At 52.9% G+C, this 20933-nt stretch overlaps 1 protein-coding gene and 1 long non-coding RNA gene across 10 annotated transcripts in view; both read right to left on the reverse strand.

The window, feature by feature from the left end:
• The window catches only part of ACTN1 (actinin alpha 1), an 87396-nt gene extending 68105 nt beyond the window's left edge, over nt 1-19291 (reverse strand). For 2 of the 9 annotated variants that reach the window (XR_007708435.1, XM_050711366.1), the window contains exon 1: nt 19004-19234. Coding sequence is in view for 6 of the 9 variants with exons in the window: in XM_050711366.1 (XP_050567323.1) it covers nt 19004-19108 (105 nt within the window). In the remaining 3 variants the exon portion in view is untranslated. Of the gene's footprint in view, nt 1-17540; nt 17634-18357; nt 18738-19003 lie in introns of those variants that run through there. The other 7 variants (XM_035539414.2, XM_050711365.1, XM_035539413.2 and 4 more) reach the window with 6 other exon arrangements.
• LOC126913337 (uncharacterized) lies at nt 1403-15028 on the reverse strand. Its single transcript, XR_007708437.1, has 3 exons — nt 14717-15028; nt 11256-13789; nt 1403-10959 (listed from the first exon to the last, which is right to left on the reverse strand). It is a non-coding gene; the product is annotated as an uncharacterized LOC126913337 (long non-coding RNA).
• Nucleotides 19292-20933: the final 1642 nt, after the last annotated feature.

The raw sequence follows: 20933 nt of genomic DNA on the forward strand, positions 1-20933 counted from the left end.
CTCAGTTACCAGCACTGGTCTCTAATCCCTTACCCATGCTTCCTGACACAAGCCAGCTGATTTCTTGCCTTAGCAGCCAGGTCGCTGGAGCTTGCCACGGCCCCACCACCTTCTGGGGAACAAAGACAAAGCCACACTGAAGGAGCCCACACGGTCACAGGGCGCAGAAGGCCCTCACTGACCGGGAAGGCTGCAGGGTGGCAGTGCCATCACCGGCCGAGCCCAGGAGGCAGGTGCTGCCTGGGTCCCACATGATGAATTATCTGACCCAGATAATGTCTTGCTGAAAACCTTTTTTTCCTGCCAGGTCCCTCTGGTTCAAACGTGGAAGCTCTCTGTTTAGAGAACTTCCACTTGAGCTGTGTCGTCACCTTCGCAAAATGCTGATCCCCACGTGCCACATTTGGGGCAGGCAAGGAACAAAGGGCAGGTAGTCAGAGACAGTGCCCCGGTCCCAGCTGATCCCAGGCCTGGAAAGGCAACGAGCAACAAAAGCACTACACCACCTCCCTGTAACACCGGGATTCTGGCAAAAATGAAGCCTTCCCTCCAAGCAAGGGCAAGCAGTCTGGGCAGGCTACTACAAAGCTATATAAGGAAAAGTCAAGGTTACCCTTCGATTTATTTTTGCATAGAATTTCACAACCAGCTGAAAAGAGTCTATAAAACATACGTCAGACACTCTCTCACAGATAAGCCAGCAGAAAGGTCCCACGTGCCAGCTCGAGGCAGGTTCCTTTTGCCTTTAATCATTTCTCCCATGAATAAGTAACACCTAATGAAAGTGCTCTTACCTAGGCAGTGTTTGTAGTCCGATACCTAACTGCTACTCACATGCCTCTCCTACGACAGTCCCTTGTTAAGATTACAGTAGCGAGGGCAGGAGATGTGTGGAAGCAGACATTTGGGTGGCTGCATATGCCACCCAAATTCTTCAGTGTTGCCCAGTGAGGGGCCACAGAAGTTAAAACCACGTCGAGCTCTCCGACCGTGCGGCCTCGCGTTGGGAAGCTGCCGAGAGAGATCTACAACACGCAGAAAGCCAGCAAGAGCATTCATGTAGCTAGGGGATTAGCCTCAACTTGCTTTGATGCATATTCATAAATGCGCATATTCTTACACGTTCATAAGAAAATGCCAAATCGTTTAGTCACGGGTAGCACGTCAGAGTACAGCTCATCTCTTAAAAGGAGTGCCTTCCATACTCACCATTCCTGATTTTGCTGTTGCCTGACAATTTTCCTTTGCAACAGTTGCTAAGCAAAACATTTGCAATTCAGCTTACTATCACAACTCATGCATGGTGATTGTTCCTAATGGATACACAGTAAAATTCATGGCTGTTCAGTCCTGCTCCTCTTTTGACCTGCCCTAGCTTTCTTTTTTTTTTTTTTTTCCAGACCTGTGACACCCAGGAGATTTTATTCTTTACCTACGTAACGCCTAAATTATTAGCACTGCAATATACGCAGGCATGGGTATGGTAAGAATAATAAAACCAGCAGATCCTGGATCCTGCGTCATGTTACATTAAAAAAAACAACTCTGACGAGAAATAGATAACCCAAATGGCAGTACGTGCAGCTTCTGTGTAATCTGTAAGTCATCACTGCCATGAAGTTTGTCATCTGCTTTCTTCACTAAGGAACCATCTGAACGAGGCAAAGTGCATGCAAGAAGGTGACATTCAGATGACAGATAAGTGTTAGTAACCACGTGGAAGCCAAATGACACCCTGATACAAAAAGCCAAAAAAACCACCACCTTATTATTTCTGAAGCTTGTTTCAGAAAAACTACAAACTCATTCCAGTGACTGTAAGTTGATGTCTTACTGGTACCATAAGATACCCACCATGAGTTAGAGGAAATTGAAATTATTTCTAGAAGTCCAAGTGGTTTTCTATTTCTCCTGCAGTAATCCAGTTCAGACCAAGACCAATATAGAAAAGTTAATTCAAGACAGACTCAAACAGTTATAGTTTTAATATTGGCAGCTAAGACCCTGTACCACAGGTCAGCAGTCACACCTAGTACCCAATGCAGTAAGAACCCGGAAATCACCTCCTTTCCTGCTGAAACACAAAGTAGTAAATAAAAGCCAATTTTGTTCAGAAAAAAAAGAAGGCTCCTTCTGACGTTGCTAACAAACACAGGTGTATTTCAAGCTTGTACTTAGACTCTCCCATTCCCCTTCAGCCCCGAAGCAGGTAGACCCCCGTAACAAACAGGATGGTCAAGAGGCAAGTTCCCTTTCCATTAGTTTTGGCTTCATTGCGGAGAGAAAAAAAAATGCACTTCTCCATCCTCCTTCTTCCATGTCAAATGCATAAATTTCATCCAAGGATGATGATCAGACACTTCTTATATAAAACAGAGACGACGGTGGAAAAAGCTTTGGAAGCACGGAGGAAAAAGAAAGACTTCTGCAATTCCTAAGACATGACAGGAGTCTTCAGAACTGGCTTTGGAAATCACCAGCAATGCAGGTTGCTGCCACAACTTGAAGCCCTGAGGAGAACAGAGCAGGTCTTACAGGTTGGTAGGAGAAAGGAAGAAATGGAGGATCTGCCTTGTGCAGGAGGAGGAGTAGGAAGATAAATTGCATCCTGCCCTCGGCCCCATGGAGGCTTATTACAGTTATGCCCATCCTCATAGCAAGGGCAAACTACAGACCTTGTGACAAAATTACGCTTTCTTTCTTGAACAAAACCACACCTCAAAAACTAATTTGAATTTTATAGCAGGTTCTCTGCTGCCACAGCTGCTTGTATTCAGTACTGGCCAAACGGCTGAGTGACACACGTACAAAACTTCTGGCCACAAGGCACGCTCCCATTTCCCAGACTGCTCACTGTCAAGCCTAGACAGCTTCAGGCATTCATCTGGGACTGGCGTCCCAGCCAGAAACTCCCAGAACCTCTTTTGGAAGAGATCAGGTTATTATGGAATAAGTTAACTCCTGGCAAAACTCTCTCGGCTTCAAGCTTATACCAAGATGAATGCAGTCCAGTCCGGTCCTATCTCTGGTTCCTAAAAGCATTCATTTTCTGCTCTCCCCGTAGCTCCCTGCGAGGGCTGCAGGGAGGAGCAGGTCTCTGCAAGAGGGCTGATGGCAGACTGCGTAGCTTCACAGGAATACCAGTTTGAAACACATTGTTTCAGGGTCTCTGGTTAAGTGCTAATCTTCTTCCGGATTTGGATGCCAGCCCTGATTATGAGAAGTATGCAGTAAACAGAGCCTCGCCATGTGATACGAGCGCTTAACCCTCTTCCTGCTGGCAGCCGCATGTCAGCACGAAGCTGCAGTGGGAACAGCAAAACCCCGTTTCCACAGGCTGGCTGGCCTTTTGTCCTCAGCTTGCTGCTTGCCGCCATCGTGTTTGGAAAGCCGCGTTCACAGCGGAAGGATGAATGCCATTTCCACCACGAGCAGCCCCCTGGAAGGCCGCTTTACGCGGCGGTCTGCCCCATTCGGACCCAAGCACAGGGCTGGGCAGCAGCCACAGCCACGCCAGAGAACAACGCCCGTCTGTGCGCAGCTTCACAGGGAAAAGGGCACGGGCAATTCACATCCCACAGCTGGGGGGCTCTACCTCATCTCCTCTGTGGGCCAGGAAGGAATAATCCTGCTCACAGCACACTGAATAACCAGCGGGTGGGCTTGAAGAGCTGGGGCGCGGTTGTCCTGGCCCTTTCCTCATCGAGCAATCGCTGGGCACTACAGCGGGCACTGGCTGCTGCCCCGGGGCACCACGGCCGCGTGGTGCAGTGTCACGGCTGCTGCAGGCCAAGGCCACGTGTGGCCCTATTCCAGCACCCACTGCACCTGGGGAGGGGAGAAAGGCCTGAACCAGCAGGCTGGGAGCCAGGGAAGGGATGAATTTCATCCCCTGCTCCCTCCCAGGGGATCAGGTATCCTTATCGTCAAGGCACGCAGGACCTAGTCTTTGCAGGCCTCTTCCTACGGGTTACACGGATGGCCACAGAGCATCGTGCATGGCAAGGAAACATTTTCTTTCAGCACAAATTGGGCAGATCAACTCAGAAAACTGAGCTTTCGCAGCACTACATTCAACTTGGTACTTAGCAAGCCTAACCACCCTTACTAGTGGCCCAGGACCTCCTCACATCCTACCTCCTACGTCCTAAGCATTGCACTGGCAACTGCTAAAGGAAGTTAGTCATTTCCACATTAGGCTGTCTCCCATGCCACGAGCAGCCAGCCCATTTCTGCACGCAGGTAAGGGATTGTTAAGCCATTTAGAACTCATTTCTTCCCTTCTCAGCCGCCAAAACTGTTAAGCCTCTTGCTTTGCTTGGTGGGTTACTCTCTAGCACTTTTTTTCCCTGATGCTTAAGAACCCAGCCCTGACAACGTGGAGCCTGCCTCCGGCTCTCTGTGGTTTCTCTCTGTTTAGGACTGCCGTATGATGAGTCCCAAACAGGAAGTTTCAGCACGGAGCCCTGACACGTTCATGCTGCAGACTTTGAACTACACTCAGGAGAAGCCAGGGATATATAGGTCTGTATGGGCAGCAACCAGGCAACAAAACAGAGCAGAGCAGAGCAGCATGCATTTGCTGGGGAATAAAGAGCCCGGCACCCGTGAACGGAGCAGCTGCAGCAGAGCATCTCCCTGCTGACAGGGGACTCCCCCTCGGCTCACTGTGGGAGCAGCCAGCCCTACTACACGAGGGAAGTGCTGGCTCCCAGGCAGAAGGAGCCAACCCACAGCACTGCCCTTTCCTCCCCAGAATCTCTAAAGCAGCCTTGCGACTCTTTAAAGATGGGGATCAGACTACTGGTACCTGCTCGTGGAAGAAGTCTGGTATTCTGCAAAGCAGCATGGCAAAGTCTCCAGGCTTTAGGCTCTCAGACTCTCGGGACTAAAGACTGCACTTGCTGAGCACCTTTGTTTCCTGAAAGCTTCAGCGACTGGATCCGTGTGAACTACTCTGAGCTCAGTCTCTGCAGGGCCTAAAAGGAGGAGGCTAACGTTCCTGCACAGGCAACAGAAGAAGCTTCTTTCCCAGCTCAGCAGCTGCTGCACAGGATTTCTTTGACCCGCTATTAAGCACTCTTTTCCAGAAGGCAGGAGACTGCATCGGACTTGACAGTGAGACAGATGCCAAACCCCAGTCCAGGGCCAGCGCTCGGGGAACCAGGCAATGCGATGGTCAGAACACAAATCCACTGCTACTTATTTCCACAGGAAAACCAGTTAAAAGCCTCATTTTCTTACGCTCTCTCCCATTCTCCTGCTGCTCTCTCACCGTGGGGAGCTATGTAGGTTTAACTTCTCCCTTTTATCTGTTCGGTAAATTCATTTTAACCCTGATGAAGTCCGTTCACATGGCTCACGGCTCAGGTCCGCAAGCAGTTACGCTGGAGCAACGCAGACGCTGTGCCTTGCAGGGGTGGGAAGGAGCAGCCGGGGACAGGTACTCTGCAGGCAGCTCTTGCTAGCACAGCCCCTTAGTGCAGCAAGCCTCCAGCACAGCCCCACTGCTTCCAACATTACTTACTGGTGTCAGGCACATTTCCATTCCCCCACTCCAAAACCCTTCCCCCATGCATCTCCGCTATTTCGCATGGCTCGAGGTGGCTTTAAGCAGCATTCCTACCTAGGGAGAGCTGGCGGACAGCTTATTCTTTTCACATGCAGACTAGAGCTATCACCTGGTCCAAGCTGCAAAAATTCAAGGAATTTGGGCAGGGTTTTGAGAGAGTGAGAACACATTGCTTTGCTTTCCAACCAGCATGAGGTGTTCAGAAGCCTCTGCTTTTGCTCCAGCCCCAAATACCATATCGCTGAGAGACTGGTTTCAGGGTCAGCTTTGGCCACTTTACTGACAGTCTGCATCCAGCTGAGAATGGGTGACAGGTAAGCGCACGCCGACTGGTCTGAAGACTGTGAAACTGCACCTGGAGTGAGTCCTGCACCGACTAAATGGATGAAGAAAGCACTCACCATTTGCATACACAGCAGTTAAATAAATTAGGTGCACAATGTTAAGATTTGGCAGGTCTTTGGAATCAGTGACTGCCAATTTGAAGATACCTTACATCACCTTCTGGCAAACTATCTAGAATATACTTTGCAGGCTACAGTTATACAATACATTTGTACACTAGGGCTGCAGAAGTACCAAATTTCACCAGCCAAAAAACAGATAAGCACTACATAAATTACATTAAGAGCTCTGGAGCATGCTATTCCTAATATATATATGTAAAACATTTTGCCCACTCATAACTTCTTGGGAAGGCAAACGTGCGAATGGGGGGATAAATTAAACTCCTGTCAGTTTGACAGACACAGGCACGTTGAGCTAGTATTTCTACTCCTATTGGAAGGGGAGTAGTTGTTCGGTGCACTCCAATTTCATGACAAATAAGCACCCTTACAAAACCTTGTCAACAGTTCACATGAGAAGTAGTCATAGGAGAATGTGACTTATGACTTCCCAATCCATCATACAGGAAGGTCAGAGGGGAACGGGAGCAGAACTGCGTTTTGTCAACACCTCGGTCTTTGCCCTAGCGTGAGGACAGCCCTCGCAACCTCCTGAAGCACACTTATCCAGAGGACAGCTCTGTGTGCACTGTACCCAGCGACTGATCGAGAGCTCTGCTCATCCCTGGAGCGTTTCCCTGGATGGGATGAGCAGACTGAATCCACACCTCGCATCCTAGATGTGCCCAGGGCACACACTTCCCTGTTTCAAGCCTGCCCGCTGCTGCCCTGCTGAGAACCAGAGCAAGGCTTACCCAGGGCAGGGCTGCCAGAGCTCGCTGCCAGCCAGAGACTTCCAATTAAGCTCTGAAGCGACACCACTGAAATTTTATCTCCTTCATGAATAGACTAAGTTTTTAATAATTATCTTCAGCAGAAACAGCTGCAAAAGCTCCTTCGAGTACCATACCATTTTGTTAATGTATCGGAGATGAAAGCCAGCAACCCACCTAAGCAGGACAACAACCAGCAACCCAAGGCAGAGGTATCAGCACAATGGCAGCGTAAGATGCCAAGAACACGGACCTCCCTCCTTAGCTCCTGTTAATGAAGGTGGGGCAAGGAAAGGAGAACAGGAAGAGGAAGAATTTGGGACTGGGAAATATAGGCAGAAAAAGAGAGATAAAGGAGTACCACCTGAGGCTTCAAACTCCAAGCAAAATTTAATAAAAGCAGTATGCTTCTGTATATTCGGTATATTCTCTCTGGCTATAACCACATCAGAAACTTGCTACAGCATACTGCTGAGTTGGGAGAGCGTAGGGAAAGGACATCTCTTGCAATTTTAGATTGACATGACGAAAGCAGACGTTTGGAGCTAAAGACAACAGAAATACAGAGGCATAACTCTGAAGTGGCCTGTTACTAGGCCTCATGGTCAAGAGGGACAGGGAAGCACTCAAGCAGGGTGTGCCAATAGCGGCCAAGACAGCACCTAAAGCAGAAAACCAAATGCTTGGTACTAGCACAGGAGAATACTGAATTGACAATATTTTTTTCATTTGAGTCAAGTGGATTGTAAAGCAAGTACCACAAACAGGGAAACAACTTTTATTTGCTGTAATTGGCATAAGTAGCCTTAAGAAAACATCGATAAGTATGTGCTAAGGGTCCATTTAAAATCTGTTAGCATCTCTTCAGTGCTGCTGGCCATCCAGTGTCTGGGAACCATGCTTGGTGATCAGATCTGTGGTACAAGGTGCTGCAGGGCAAAAAAGAAACAACACCCTTTCCCCAGGCATCTCCTGGCTGTGAGCACGGTGAGAGGCAGGAAGATGTGGGCAGAGGCGAGGAGTCATCCAGGGCCCATCCCGAAGGTCTCTGGACTCAGTGCCTAGCTGTTCGCCCCGACCCACAGGGCACTGAGCACACGGCATGTTGTGTGGAAGATCGAACAACAGTGGACACCTGTGTGGTGAGGCAGGTACGCAGACAGCAGTGCCAGAAGTCGACAGCCTGCACAAGGTCCTGAGGGGTGACGTCTCTCCCCTCACAAGCTAAATCCAGAGCACGTGAAGTTGAACTCATGCTCAGAGTTTTTTTTCCCTCTGTTCCTTTCACCTGCTGGGAGCCATGGTGCAAGCCAGGCGTCTCATTGCACCTCTACTGCCCAGCACCAGGCCTGGAAAAGCAGCAAGGTGATTGCTCGAGAGCAAAATGAAAGCTGTGATGAGAGTGTTTTTGGTGGTTGTTGTTGTTTTTTAAACCCTGTCCTTAGGCCGAACAGACTTTTCACCTTTCTGACCCCCACCAGAGGCCAAACGAATACCCCACAAATGAATACCCTGCTCAACTGCTGAGTCCAGAGAGCCGGCTGGCACCCGGGCAACTAGGTATTTTACTTTACCCTGAAGGAGCCTGCTGCAAGGTAGGCATTTCCTACCAGATAATAAAAATAAAACAAACATTAAGTACTGCCATGTTACAGCTGTCTCGCAGTGCCCTCCACACCCTTCAGCAGCACCGCGCAAAGCCTGGGCTCCGATGTGACGGAAGCAAGCCCCCACATTACTGTGCTGCTTCGGGCAGAGCAAGGAGCAGAGCAGCTAGTGCTCAATGGCCTCGAAGCATCCCCAGCTTCTCCCAAAGCAACCTCGAGGTCTGGGACCTGGGCACACCAGCTCGGGGCCCCGTAGCTCCCCCGATGCGGGAAGCCCTAGCGGCGCCAGCGTGGGTCCACGCCAGGCTCGCCCCGAGCCCCCTGCACCACGGGCAGCGCTCGCATCGCCTCTCGCAGCGCCACAGGCAGAAGTTGTTCCAAGGCCTGCAAGCGCAGAGGGTATTACACTCGCAGTTTTACTTACTGTAAGCAGTTCACTAATTACAGTAGTAATGATTGGATTATGGCCAGTTAACAGCTTTAAAGAAACAAGCCATCATAGGAGGGGGAGGGAAATATTCCTCAGGGTCTAGGCTGGAAACCTCTTTCCGATTTCGGCAGTCTACCCCGCAGGAAGCTGTTAGGAGCTGGCTGGGTCAGGCCATTTGCAACAGGCTGCAACAGCGAGGAGCAGTGTAACGTGTCACTAAATGATAGGCTGGCACCTGAAAATTATCAGTGTTGGAGGAGGTGTGCTCGCAGGAACAGAAGGTCTCCTGTTCATACGCTGGCCCCATCGGCTCCAACGCCTCTACGTGACCAGGCCCAGAAGACAGGTGCGTGCACGCAAAGCTACACAGACAGCACCGTGCTTATGATGCTTTGTTTCGGCATGCACTGCGCTGTGACTACAGGCGTTTCAGAAACTCTTTAGCAGGGGCCTGCTAGCTCCAACCAAGCAGCCGGATACGAACACCCACGGTATCAGGAGCCAAAGGCACTCATCAGAAACAGCACCTAGAAATTTCCTTTCCCTAGCAATTTCTGCCAGCGCTGGAAGGACCGCGGTTATCAGGCATGAATCCCTTAGTCCCTCTGGTTGCTAAAAACCCATACAAGGCACACGCAGGCCCTAAACGAGGAAAGCCAAGCCCTTGCATCCCCACCACCCACCCTGCCCTCTCCACCCAGCCCAGGCAGGGCCCTGCACCACCCACAGCCACCCCGTAGGTGCCCACCCACTGCTACCTCCCCCTGTGCATGTGCTCAGGGTCTCCCCTCAGCACTGTCCCAGCTCTGCTCGGTCCTCTCCTCCTCCTCCTCCCTGCAGAAATCTTTGGCTCAGGGCTGGCAGAAACGGAGTTTGGTCTCGCTGGCTGGAGGGCGAGGATTTCTGGCAAGGAAAACCAGCGGAGCTGGGCATCTTGCCCAGGGTGAGTTCACACTTGGCTCCCCACAGCTGGAAATAGTCTCATCCGCAGCCAGAGTTCCCCAACGGCCCAACAAAACCCTTGGGAAACGGCAAGTTTCCACGCGTTGGCCATTTTGAGGCAGACTGGTGCGCGTTAATGAACGCGCTCCCCCGCTGCCCCCACCCAGCCTCCTCCGTGCCGCTGCCAAAGGGTGCTTGGCAAGCGAGGGCAGTCTCCTGTGTCATGTGAGGAGCCCAGCACGGCCGAGGCCAACACGACTGCTCCTTCGACTGCTCCTTTTCCTACAGAGCAGCACCGGAGGGAAGAGGAGGGCTCCAACAAGTGTGCTCCCGCACCCTCCTTCCCAGCGCGCTCCTGCAGCCAGGTTACTGCGCTCCTCTCTTCATCTCCCAGGCCAGATAAAACATGTAGGAAACTCACCTGGAAGCATAAACACATTTAAAGAGCTGCAACTGCTCTTGGCTGCAATCAAAATTTTCCTCAGGAAATTAAGTATTTTCCGTTGTGATAAAACCTGGCATAGGCATGGCCTCAACAGCTTTAAACAAACTGTCTTTTCTTTGGCATTGTTTAGCAATTAAGAAATTCATTTACTTGCTTTTTTTTCTTCTGTAGACCCAAATTTTTACAGTTTTCTTGTGGATAATACACTTGGGTAGCTGAACTAGCTCGCCATTTACTGAAGGGTACATTTAAATAAACGGAGGGGATCACAGGTAAGCACAGGGGGCAGCAGAAGAAACTCTGCCCCTGCAGAGCCAAGGAATCCGGCCAGGAAGCACGGCCCCGGGACGTGCACATCACTTTCCATGATGAAGAAAAGAGCGCTCTGCCGGGGTGTGGAGACCATACATGGATCTCTCTCCGTGCCTCGTTTCTCGGAGGCCTTTACAGGCTAGCTCCTGGAGCGAAGATGTAACAGCACGACTTCCATTTACAGCAGCGGTGAAGTCCGACTGCTGGGCATCATATGCTGCAGCGAGCAGCAGCAAGTGCCCTGGCTGCCTGCTCTGAAGGCCATGGAAAGCAGGAGCTCTTCCTCGGCTGCCAGCTGGCCTTGGCTCAGCACCTCTGTAGGACGGGAGAGTTGTCCTCGGCGTTGTAAAAGGAAGCATCAATTTTCTGGGCAAAACTTATCCAGCACAGCAGCCCCTCCTCATCCAGCAGCATCACTCAGCTAGGGGACGGCTGTATAGCGATACAGAAGAGGTGTAAACTCTGCCCCAGCTTTCTATGAGAAGTTTTGCTCAAGCAACCATCACTGCAGTTATGCACGGTGACCACAAAGTCAGACCGATGACCAAAGAAGCAGCTGGCTGGTACGAGTCCCCCCTGCCTTCCCACTGACCACGTAAGCCATCTAGGAGGACGTAGAACAAGCTGTTGGTCGCCCCTGCAGCCTCACCTGCCCATGAACCATCCACCCCGGTGTGTTTCTGTAAGACTGTCCAGAAGCGATGAATCGCTGGCATTCAGAGGCTTACCTCAAACTACTCCCATTACGTGACAGGTGATAAAGGGAGCCTCACATCGGTGGTGCACAGTGTAGTGAGCGTAAAGAGCCAACACAAGGCATTTTCACCTGCCAGCACGTCCCATCCAGAGCTGTACTTTAGCCCCAACCCAGTGGAAAGGCCAGTCCTGCTGTCATATCCCACACCACAGGGATGAACACATTTCCGAGAGGCTTTCAGTCTATGTAGACAGAAATCAGAGTCACCTGGATGAGAGACCAAAAGCCTCTGTTTCATCACGTGTACCCCAGCCCCATCAATAGGAGCTGTTTCAGTGCACCGAGGGCAGAGAAAGCCTCCGCAGAGACCATGCCCTACTGCTTCAAAGCAGCAACACATTTAGAAAAAGGAGAAGAGAGGACAAGTGCAGGTGGAGGCCTGAGGACAGCTGGCTGCAATACTGGTACAAGGGCTGGCTTGCAAAGGCCTGACCCAGTCCTTACCAGTAGGATGCACACGTTGCCAGCTGAGCAGGAAGGACACAACGACAGGAAGCCAAAATAGGAACAAAAAAGTTCTGCTTTACTGCCCGATAGGGTGCTCAGAGGTTAAGCTGGCACCAGGCCACACCACAGACATCCTATGGCCAAGTTCTGCTCAAGGGCAGCGAGGGAATGAGAGCAGGGAAGATACGGCAGGGGAACAGGAAGCCCGCCTGTTTGCTAATCACATCAATGCTGCTGGGTTTGCTCACTTAAGCATTTTTGGGGTTGGCCCAAGAATTCCCCAGTCGTGTCTCAGGGATGTGGGTGATTATTCGGAACCAAGCGAGGCTGATGTACAGGAGGTCAAAATGCAGCAGTGGGTGGCTCCACAGGCTTAGATAAGACAGGCTTTTGCAGTGTGGCTAGTGCCAGACCGAAGGTCCCGCTGCTGACAAGCCTATCTCACCACTCCGCACCAACTCATCCTCGCGGATCCAAGCTCTGCGTAACATGCTTCAGCCCCGGTATCCCAGAGGTAGAGCAAATCCTATGTCCCTAGGAAGAAAATGACTCTGGGCCTTTCTTGCTCGAGTGACATTTTTCCCACCTGGCAGCTGCCAGGCACACTACGTGCATGCTTCATGCTCCCCCTTCACAAAGTTCATCTCTCTGAGAGACGGGAGTGTTTTACACTGCAGCACAAGACTCGTAGAAGTCACGCTAAGCATGTTCCTTATGGTAATCATCATGTTTCTAATAGTCACACAGGGCAAGAAATTCTTTATATATATATAAACGTGATAAGTTCTGTTCCGCTCTGCTCCCCGTCCTCCCTCTTAAACACCACTACTCAAGTTGTACAAAACACCACCAGAAATCACAGCAATACATCCAGCAAGCCCCTGGGGCAGACACTACATACTGAAGTGAAACCAATCCACCTTATTTGCTGTATATTAGCAGCTTCCCAGTGTTTCCCCGAGACAGAGCTCCAGCCTCTTTTCTACAGCGACTGCTTTCTGCACTTCACCATCAGGAGGAGCGCGGCCATCCCCGCTAGCCTAATGATGCCCCAGAGAAGGGCCGAAGTGTCAGGCACAACAGCGATAATCCGCAGGCAGCTGGAAAGAGCCCTCAGCCCTTCTCCAGCAGCCCCGTGCTAGTTTTCACCATCTCTGTCACCTCTGCTTGTGCCAGCCCTAAGAACTCCAGGCCAGAAAGAGGCTTGTCCCAACGAGGCTGCAGAGGAGAGCGCACAGGCCAGGGGGGCTCACCAAGTGCTGCTCCTCCTCCAGCTGGAAACACACGGGCGGGCTGTGAAGGTGCATCTCACATGAGAAGAGCAAAGTGCCTACAGCAGGAGCAGCTGGGGCTCGTTATTACAATTCATGGTGGCCACTTGGGCATTGTGAAGTGCAGGCAGCATCCACTGTAACACACAGGACTTCTAAAAATGTGGCCTTAGCGTTCACAAAGGTTTTTACTGAACAGGTTTACCGGCCCACATTCTCACAGCTACACTTGATTTTCATGGCGAGGCAACACCACCCCACACAAAAGCACCCATTTCCATCTAAGGGCCCAAGTTCTCACCAGACAGCCAAGAAAACCGAAGTTTCTGCTTAAAGACACTACGTGGCAGGGCAGCAGACCACATGCCCCCAGCTACCCCATGCTGCACTGCAAGCGGGCAGGGGAGAAGCAACGTCATCACGTCAGGCCTCTGCAGCCACGCACCAAAAGCATCATTAAATTCTTGTGCGTGTGCTTTGGTAAGCTGGTTGCCTGAAGCAGCCCGTGAGACGTTCCCCAGACAGGCACATTTTACATCAGTGGGCTGGTAACTGGATGCCTTTGAGGTATTTCATCCTTCCCTAGGGGATAAGGAAGGATGAACAATTCAATCCAGTTTGGCGAGTGTCTCTCCTCACAGTGGCTCCTTGGGGTCTGTAGCAAAGCCTTCCAAAGGAGGCACAGTCTTCTTTTTAACCCATGCTTTCTCCTAAGTTCCTCTCTCGAACTGGCTGCTGAATAGGCGGTAAGTCGCTGCAAAGCATGCACGCCTCATTCATCACGTATCTGAAGGTTACAATGAAAAATAATGTTCTTGTCAAAAACCCACAAGCACACTTCCTGATCACAAAACACACGAAACCTGATCACAGAAAGCAGGAGGCAGCTCCCGCACTCAAGGACAAGTAGCTGATCTACAAAGCCAGATACTTCTCGAGACCCCCTACAGCAACTTCTCACCTTACCGTTTTGAAGAACAAGTATCTGGCGACAAGCTACCTATGTTAACCAGCAAAAGCTTGATCTGAAAGATAACAAATACCCGGTGACCTGTATCGCCTGCCTACATGACTGTAAAACAGCAGCTGAGTGAGCAGCCTTACCAATTTCCCCATCCTGCTTCTATACTGGTATCAGTGAGTGCAACACAGAGAATCCTACGTGCACCGGGGCCACCCTGCCTGCAGCACGCCCACGCTGCAAAGACCACGAAGGCCAAGACCACGAAGGCCGTTCCTCGTGATCACCCGCTGATTGTCATCGGTGTCACTTACAGAGGGAGCAAAGGGGCCAGCGCTGCGTATTCACCAACGACGAGCATTTATGCCGCTGCTGAAACTACAGCGGGAGGTATTGAAAGCGACTTTAGCAAGCTACAGGGACTGCGTGTGGCATCACGCCTCCAGATGGGTCCCCAGCTGCCACCAGAAGTGCAGCTTTCTGGAAACGTAGCCACCCTTCTCAAACCAGGCCCTGCCTGGAAGGGAGGGCACTCGAACCAAGGGGAAAGGAAGCGGTGACTGCCACTTCTACGTCTTGTCAGAGATATTAGTCACCCTTGGTACAAGCATGTTACCAGCAGCCTGGGAGGTGGGGTGTTTCTACGAGGGACGTGAGCTAATTTAATGAATATTTTCTGCCCTTAACAACCCCACCTCAGACACAGAGGCGATTAGCACAGCAAAATTCAAATCATAATGCGAGCAGTAAGACCTGTCAGGTGCAGACACAGCAGTGCTACCAGATCCATAGCTTTCGGGGGTATGGGACCACCCTTGTGTTCATACGTGTATCTTCAGATGCAGCTCACGGCGGAGGGTTTGGGAGATTGCCATTCCCGACTAAGAATTTCAGCAGTTCCACGAATAACAACTGCACGTAGCATTTCTTCAGGGCAGAAAACGTGTTCCCAAAGTTCGTGCTATCACTGCGTCAGTAGCACCGTATACCAGAACACTTCAGCTCTCTCAGCTGGTGGTATCATTTACTGCCACAGGGGTGCCAACCTGGAGAGGCAGAGCAGCGCTGGACAAAGACAAGGCACATTTATTTCATTGATACCTTAAGGAAAAGCATTACCACGTCTCCTTACAGCCCTGAAGTTGTATATGGCTGTCTTCTGTATGTTGCAACGAATACTGCTTCCTACTCACGTTGTCAAGTCAGCAGCTGTCAAGTCAGCAAGCAATTCAGCATTTAAAGGGTTTGTTTCGCCCCCGGCTTGGACGAGTCACTTCAGGCCAGATTTTAAAACAAACTCTGAACAACCAGCCCACAAAACGGGCGACCAGAGGGAGAGCCAGAACCACCCGCAGCCCCTCAAAGCCCCCAGCACCAGGTCCCAGCAGCACCAGCATCACCTCAGTGCCACCTCGGACCCCTCCAGGACGCTGGGGGCTGGTGGGAGGAGGCAGGAGATGCACCACGGGTGCTGAACACCCAGCAGCTCGTCCAGGCACTCGGGGCTGAACGCAGCTCCTGCACCAAGAGCCCCACGGGGCCCAGAAGAAGTCTGAACACCGCTGCTGGCCAGCTGCAATTGGGATGGAAAAGTGTCTGCAGGCACAAGAGGCAGCCTGTTGGCCAGGGAACGAGCGCCCAGGTACGCGTTTTTTACAAGGCAAGCTGGTCTGCCCCGACCGACAGCTGCTTTTCAGGTGGGACCTTGGCAGTGGCTCTCAGCAAGTTCTGCTTCGTAATGCTGGAAAACAGCGAGATCAATCTCATTATGCCTTGGCTAGTGCTACTCTGAGGCCTGACTCCAGACAGGAAAGAAGAAAAAAGGGAGAGGGAAGACAAGGCTGTTAGAAGAAACTACTGAGATGAGTCCAATAGCGCAGAGAGGAAAGTATTTTAATCCCCAGCAGAGACCCTGCTCCCGTACAAAAGGCTGTGCAGAGGCTCAAATCAAGCGAGAAGTAGCAGTTTGTTCTGCACATTACATTTTTTGCCACTTATGAATAGCAACGCTGCAACGAGCTCTTTAAAACCTCTCAGAGTCTCTTCTGATAGGCACAAAAATGCCTCCTGTGGAAAGCTGTGTGACTGGAAAGCTGTTTCCCTCCGAAGCGCTGCCGCTTTATCCCCAAATTTTAAATCAGCAGCTTCCCAGGAAGGGGCAGGTAGGAAGGTGTGAGACCAGCGTCTCTCAGCTATATCACGTTAGAGGCCTAACTTCACTGTCCCGTTATGAAATATGAAAATCACCCTGCTGTCCCTCTGTCTACCTGTGTGAAAGCAGCTCACGAGACCATACCTCGAGCACCGCCCCAGCCAGCCGTGCCCCTCTCTGTGCAGTAGGAAACCTGCTCACCAGCTCCCTGAAACTTGTCCTCCTTAGAGCACAGCACACCTGTTGAGCCCATTACTAAAAATAAAAGAAAAATCAGCAGATCTCCCTGCTTCTGACACCTGCCATTAGCTCTGCTGAACCCATGCGGCTAAGGGATGGGGAGCTGGGTTCAATCCATCCCTGAGCAACATCCCCTGACTGTGTCCCAGGCCCCAGTTGGTCCCAGCTGCATAAGCCAGGCAGGACAGTGCCTGGGAGCTGCCCCAGCACACGGGGCCTGGCTGAGCAGGGACGTGATGGGGTGGATGGAAATGGCCAGCAAAGCACGGCTGCTTCCCACACAGACACTTGCTGCCTGGATGACCAGAGGTGCCAGCTCTTTAGAGATGCTGCCCCTGCTCCCAGGGGAAACCTAAGCACCAGAGTTTCAGATCTGCCTCACTGGTCGGCATCAGTGCAGCAGTAACGCTACAATAATTCGGTGGTACTTAAATCCCTGCACAGACCTTTCCTCATCTCTCTTTCCCCACACTGGCACGGAAGCTTTGGGGTCTACTGCTGCCAGCACCTGAAAGCGAGTCTCACCCATGGGAGAGGCCTGGCTCCTCTGCCTGCAGGCAGCGAGACGTCAGCGATCTCCCACTGATAGAGGCCCCTGACTGAATGGCAATGCTGCAACAGGCACAGCGATTTCTAAGAGCTGATCGTCCAAACAGCCATTTATGTAGGCAGAAAAATCGCATGTACAGTCAGGATTCATAAACAGCAGAATTAAGTGCACATAGCAACATCCCAGCGCTCTTCCAAAGCGATTTTCTGCTTCTCAAATCTCAGTGCCCTTTTATTTCTAGACAGACAGGCTTTTTAGAAATTCTCTAGCTATTCCTTGCATGAAGAAAAACCTAAAACACGTGAGCCAACTAGAAAGCCCCAACACCAAGCCGGAAGAGAGCCTACATCTCATTTGGGAAGCGTGAATCTCTCCGATTCACCTTGGTAAGCTATCAGTCCTGTGCAGAGAGACAAAGGTCTAGCTGTAATTACTGCAGTGACTTCATTTCGCAGGTAAGAAGGGGTTACGGCCTCAGTGCACCGTACGCCCCGGGTCTGTGCCCGCTGGGTGCTGTTACCTCCCCACCCGCTGAAGCAAGCCCCAAGGCCCCAGCAGGGCTGCCACATTCACTGGCAGCAGTTGGCCATGTAAAGAAATCGGCTCGGATAATTTCAAAGCAGACACATGAATACCTTCCAGCTCTCTCCTGGCTTCTCCCCTCCTGCGCACAAGCAACCCAAGTTAACAGAGCGGCTCTCTGTCCCCCTCTTGTGATAGGACCACGAGGACTAAAAACCTCCTGGAAGGAGGTAATTAAAAAAGCCGTGGCCTTTGGGGCACGTGCCACAACTCCTGTTTTGGGACTCCTCGTTAATCCAAAGGTTCAGCTCCTGCTTCCAACGCCCACGTCAGCGTCCCGCCGCACGTAAACCGCTCTCGCTCCCCTCACCGCCCCATGAAAGGCAAAAAGCCGCGCACACGGCGTGACAGCCATTTCCCCTCGCGGGCGATGAGCAACGCTGCCCATGTCGCCCTGGGCCCCACGGGCTGCTCCCAGACCCATCAGCCAGCCGAGGCGCAGGGCTGGAGGCACCGACCGCGGCCAGGCAGCCCTCTGGAGCAGGAGGAAACTTCTCTCCCTCCGCACGGGAGCGGAGCCTGGTCGCAGATAAGCCATCCAGCGCTCACACCCCAGACCGAGATTGCATTCCTCTTTCTCCTTTGTTGAGACGTAAGCTCGCGCACCGCCGGCTCGCTCTCAATTACATGCCCTCGTTTGCGTGCTTTAATTCTCATGCTGTCTCCCCACACCACGCGAGTCTCCCCGAGCGGGGAAACCGCTGACAGAAGCTCCACAGCTCTCACCCCCGATTAACTCGTCGGGCTCCAGGGGAAAGGCTTCCCAGCCGCGCTGCTTCAGATGGCGACAGGCAGGGGAGCCCGAAAGCCCTCGATGCGAAAGCAGCGGAGGTGGGAAGGGAAGGGGCTGGAGAAGAAGAGTCTCCTTACCCAAGCAAACGCGATTAGCGATATTCGCATCTCAGACGTGCCTACGGGCGCCGTACCCGCTAGGAGGGGAGGTCTGGGGACTCTCCTGCCTGCGGGCAGGGCGAGGCACGGCTGGAAGCACCAGCCTGGGGCGAACGAGTGATGACTCCCCGGGACGAGCCGAGGCGGCGGCCGCCCGGGGTGCCCCTGCCCTGTCAGCGGGGTGCTGCGTGCAGCCCTGCCCCGCTGCCGCCCCGCGCACGGACCGCGACGGAAACGTTTGGGGGGATCGGGGTTGGGAGCGGTCCGACACGGGATGCTCCGGGCTGAAGGAGGAGAGGGGGCTGAGAATAACCAGGAGAAGGACCGAAGCGGCGAGGCTGCAACTCCCCAACTCCCCTCCCCGCGAGTTTTTTTTTAAAAAAAAAAAAAAGGGACAGAAAAGGGCCGAATGTTACCATTTTTGGACATGGCTCCGCGCAAGCCCTGCCCTAGCCCCCACCGCTCACCCCGGCGCCCCGCTGCCCTCCCGCCGCCGGGGCCGGCCTCCCCCCGGTACCCCCCGGGGGCACCCGGCGGGGTCGGGGCGGACCGGAGTGGTGGTGTGGGGGGGGGGGGGGATCCCGGCTGCCCGGTGCACCCCCGGTGGCCGGGTGCCGGTGCCCACCTTCCGCTGCTGCTTCTCCCAGGCCGGGTCGAGGAGCAGGTCGCGGTCCCAGTCCTCCTCCGGCTGCATGTAGTCGTTGGTCTGCTGCGGGTCGTAGTGATCCATGGCGGCAGGCAGCCCGGCCCTCTGTCCCTCCGTCCGTCCGTCCGTCCCTCCGTCTGTCTAACCCGTCTGTCCGTCCGCCGGCCCGTGCGTCCTCCCCCTCCCGCCCCGCCCCGTCCCGGCGCTGCCGCTGTGCCCGGCCCGCGGCCGCTCAGCCCGAGCAGGCGGCGGCGGCGCCCGCTCCCTCCCCCCCCCTCCGCCTCCCTCCTCCCCTCCGCCTCCGGCCGCGCGCCGCACCGCGGGGGCGGGACGAGCCGCGACGCCCCGCCCCCGACCGCTCCTCATTGGCCGTCCCCCGCAGGCAGCGCGCCGCTCATTGCGCCCCCCGCCCGTCCGTCACGGCCCGCGGCCGCCGCCATAGGTGGGGCGCGGCGGCTCCCGCAGCCCCGCCACGCCCCCCGAGCCTGAGGGACGGGCGGTGGGACAGGGAGGCCAAGATGGCAGCCGGGGGCGGCCGGGCGGCGGGAGTTTCGTTGCCATCCGCACAAACGTGCCTTAACTGCCGGTGTCGGCAGCCCCATGCCTGTATCGGTCTCTAGTTGCAAAGTGCAATATATAATACACAACCGCATCACTGCAATAAAACGTAAAGAAATAAAGAACTGCGATATTTCTGTCTGTTCGAGCCTCTCCTAACTGCTCCTCATGTTCACGCTTCCAGCCTCCCGGTCCTCGCTTCTCCAAATACCTCCCTGCATTTCTGGGAAATACCGCAGTTTTTCGCCCCTCATCCCAGCTCTTAGATCCTCAAGGACTCCTTAACAAAACTCTTGGCCGCAGTTTGTGAACTTACGGGCAGTAGTGTGGGGGGCGGAAAAGAAAATAAATGCCGCTTCTAAACTTGGGCTGCTTCCCGGACCCACTTGACCCGACGCCCTTGTGAGGAATCACACCAGCGACACAGGGGAGCGGAGGAGCTCGCCACGGGAGAGGGAAGCACCGCGGAACGCGATGCTCCTGGGGGGATGCCCGTAACCACAGCAGCACCCCGCTTTTCCTCCTTTAGCCTCCTAGAGCTCTCTTCTCTGGATGATGTTAATGCCGACTTCCTTGGGCATCCTTCAAACCTCGCTGAACCAAGCAGGTCTCCGCTGAGGTCCCTCTGATCCGACAAAAGGAGAGCGGGTGTTCCCTAGAGCAGTGGGAACAGTCAGACCTACCTCCTACCCCTTCAGCCGGCAGCAGACGAAGGGAGGAAGGAGCCCAAAGACATTCGGGTAGCTCTGCTTGCTGCTCTTTTGCTTTGTGCTTAGCACATCAGCTACAGGTCACGAGCTTCCCTGGGGAGATACCTGTTCTCTTGCCAGGAACATCCATAAGCTCCTGTAAGGAGGCCCAGCAGGTGAGCTGTACAGCAGCGCACAAAGCCGTGTGGAAGTGGTCTTCCGTTTCTGGGGAGACTCACAGCCAAGTTCCAGCTTTTATATTCTGCAGGTATTCAAAACCATTGTAGCTCTGTGATTTAGCACTTAAATTTGAACTGCGTGTTGGACTCTCACAGTTAAGAATTCAACAAATTAACACTTGCATCGTTTTTACTCTCCCAGCCCAGGACATGTTACCAGTAAAAACTCAGCACCTCTGAAATGCAGACATTTATTTGGTGGAATTTAGTGGGATATAGCATGCTGTGGTGGATATCAGGGAGGAGAATGTCTCATGCCCAGAGATTGGGTAAAATATATGCTTTTAAGAAGTGTCATAGAATAACAGTGCCAACCCTGGTTATCCAGGGCTCATTTGATGTAAATGAGACAAAATAAAACAAAACAAACAACAAAACCCACAACACTGGCAGGGATACTGTGTTTTGGAGAAGAGGAAAAAA

Source organism: Cygnus atratus, chromosome 5 (assembly GCF_013377495.2).
Source record: "Cygnus atratus isolate AKBS03 ecotype Queensland, Australia chromosome 5, CAtr_DNAZoo_HiC_assembly, whole genome shotgun sequence".
In the NCBI taxonomy this organism is placed as follows: Eukaryota; Metazoa; Chordata; class Aves; order Anseriformes; family Anatidae; genus Cygnus; species Cygnus atratus.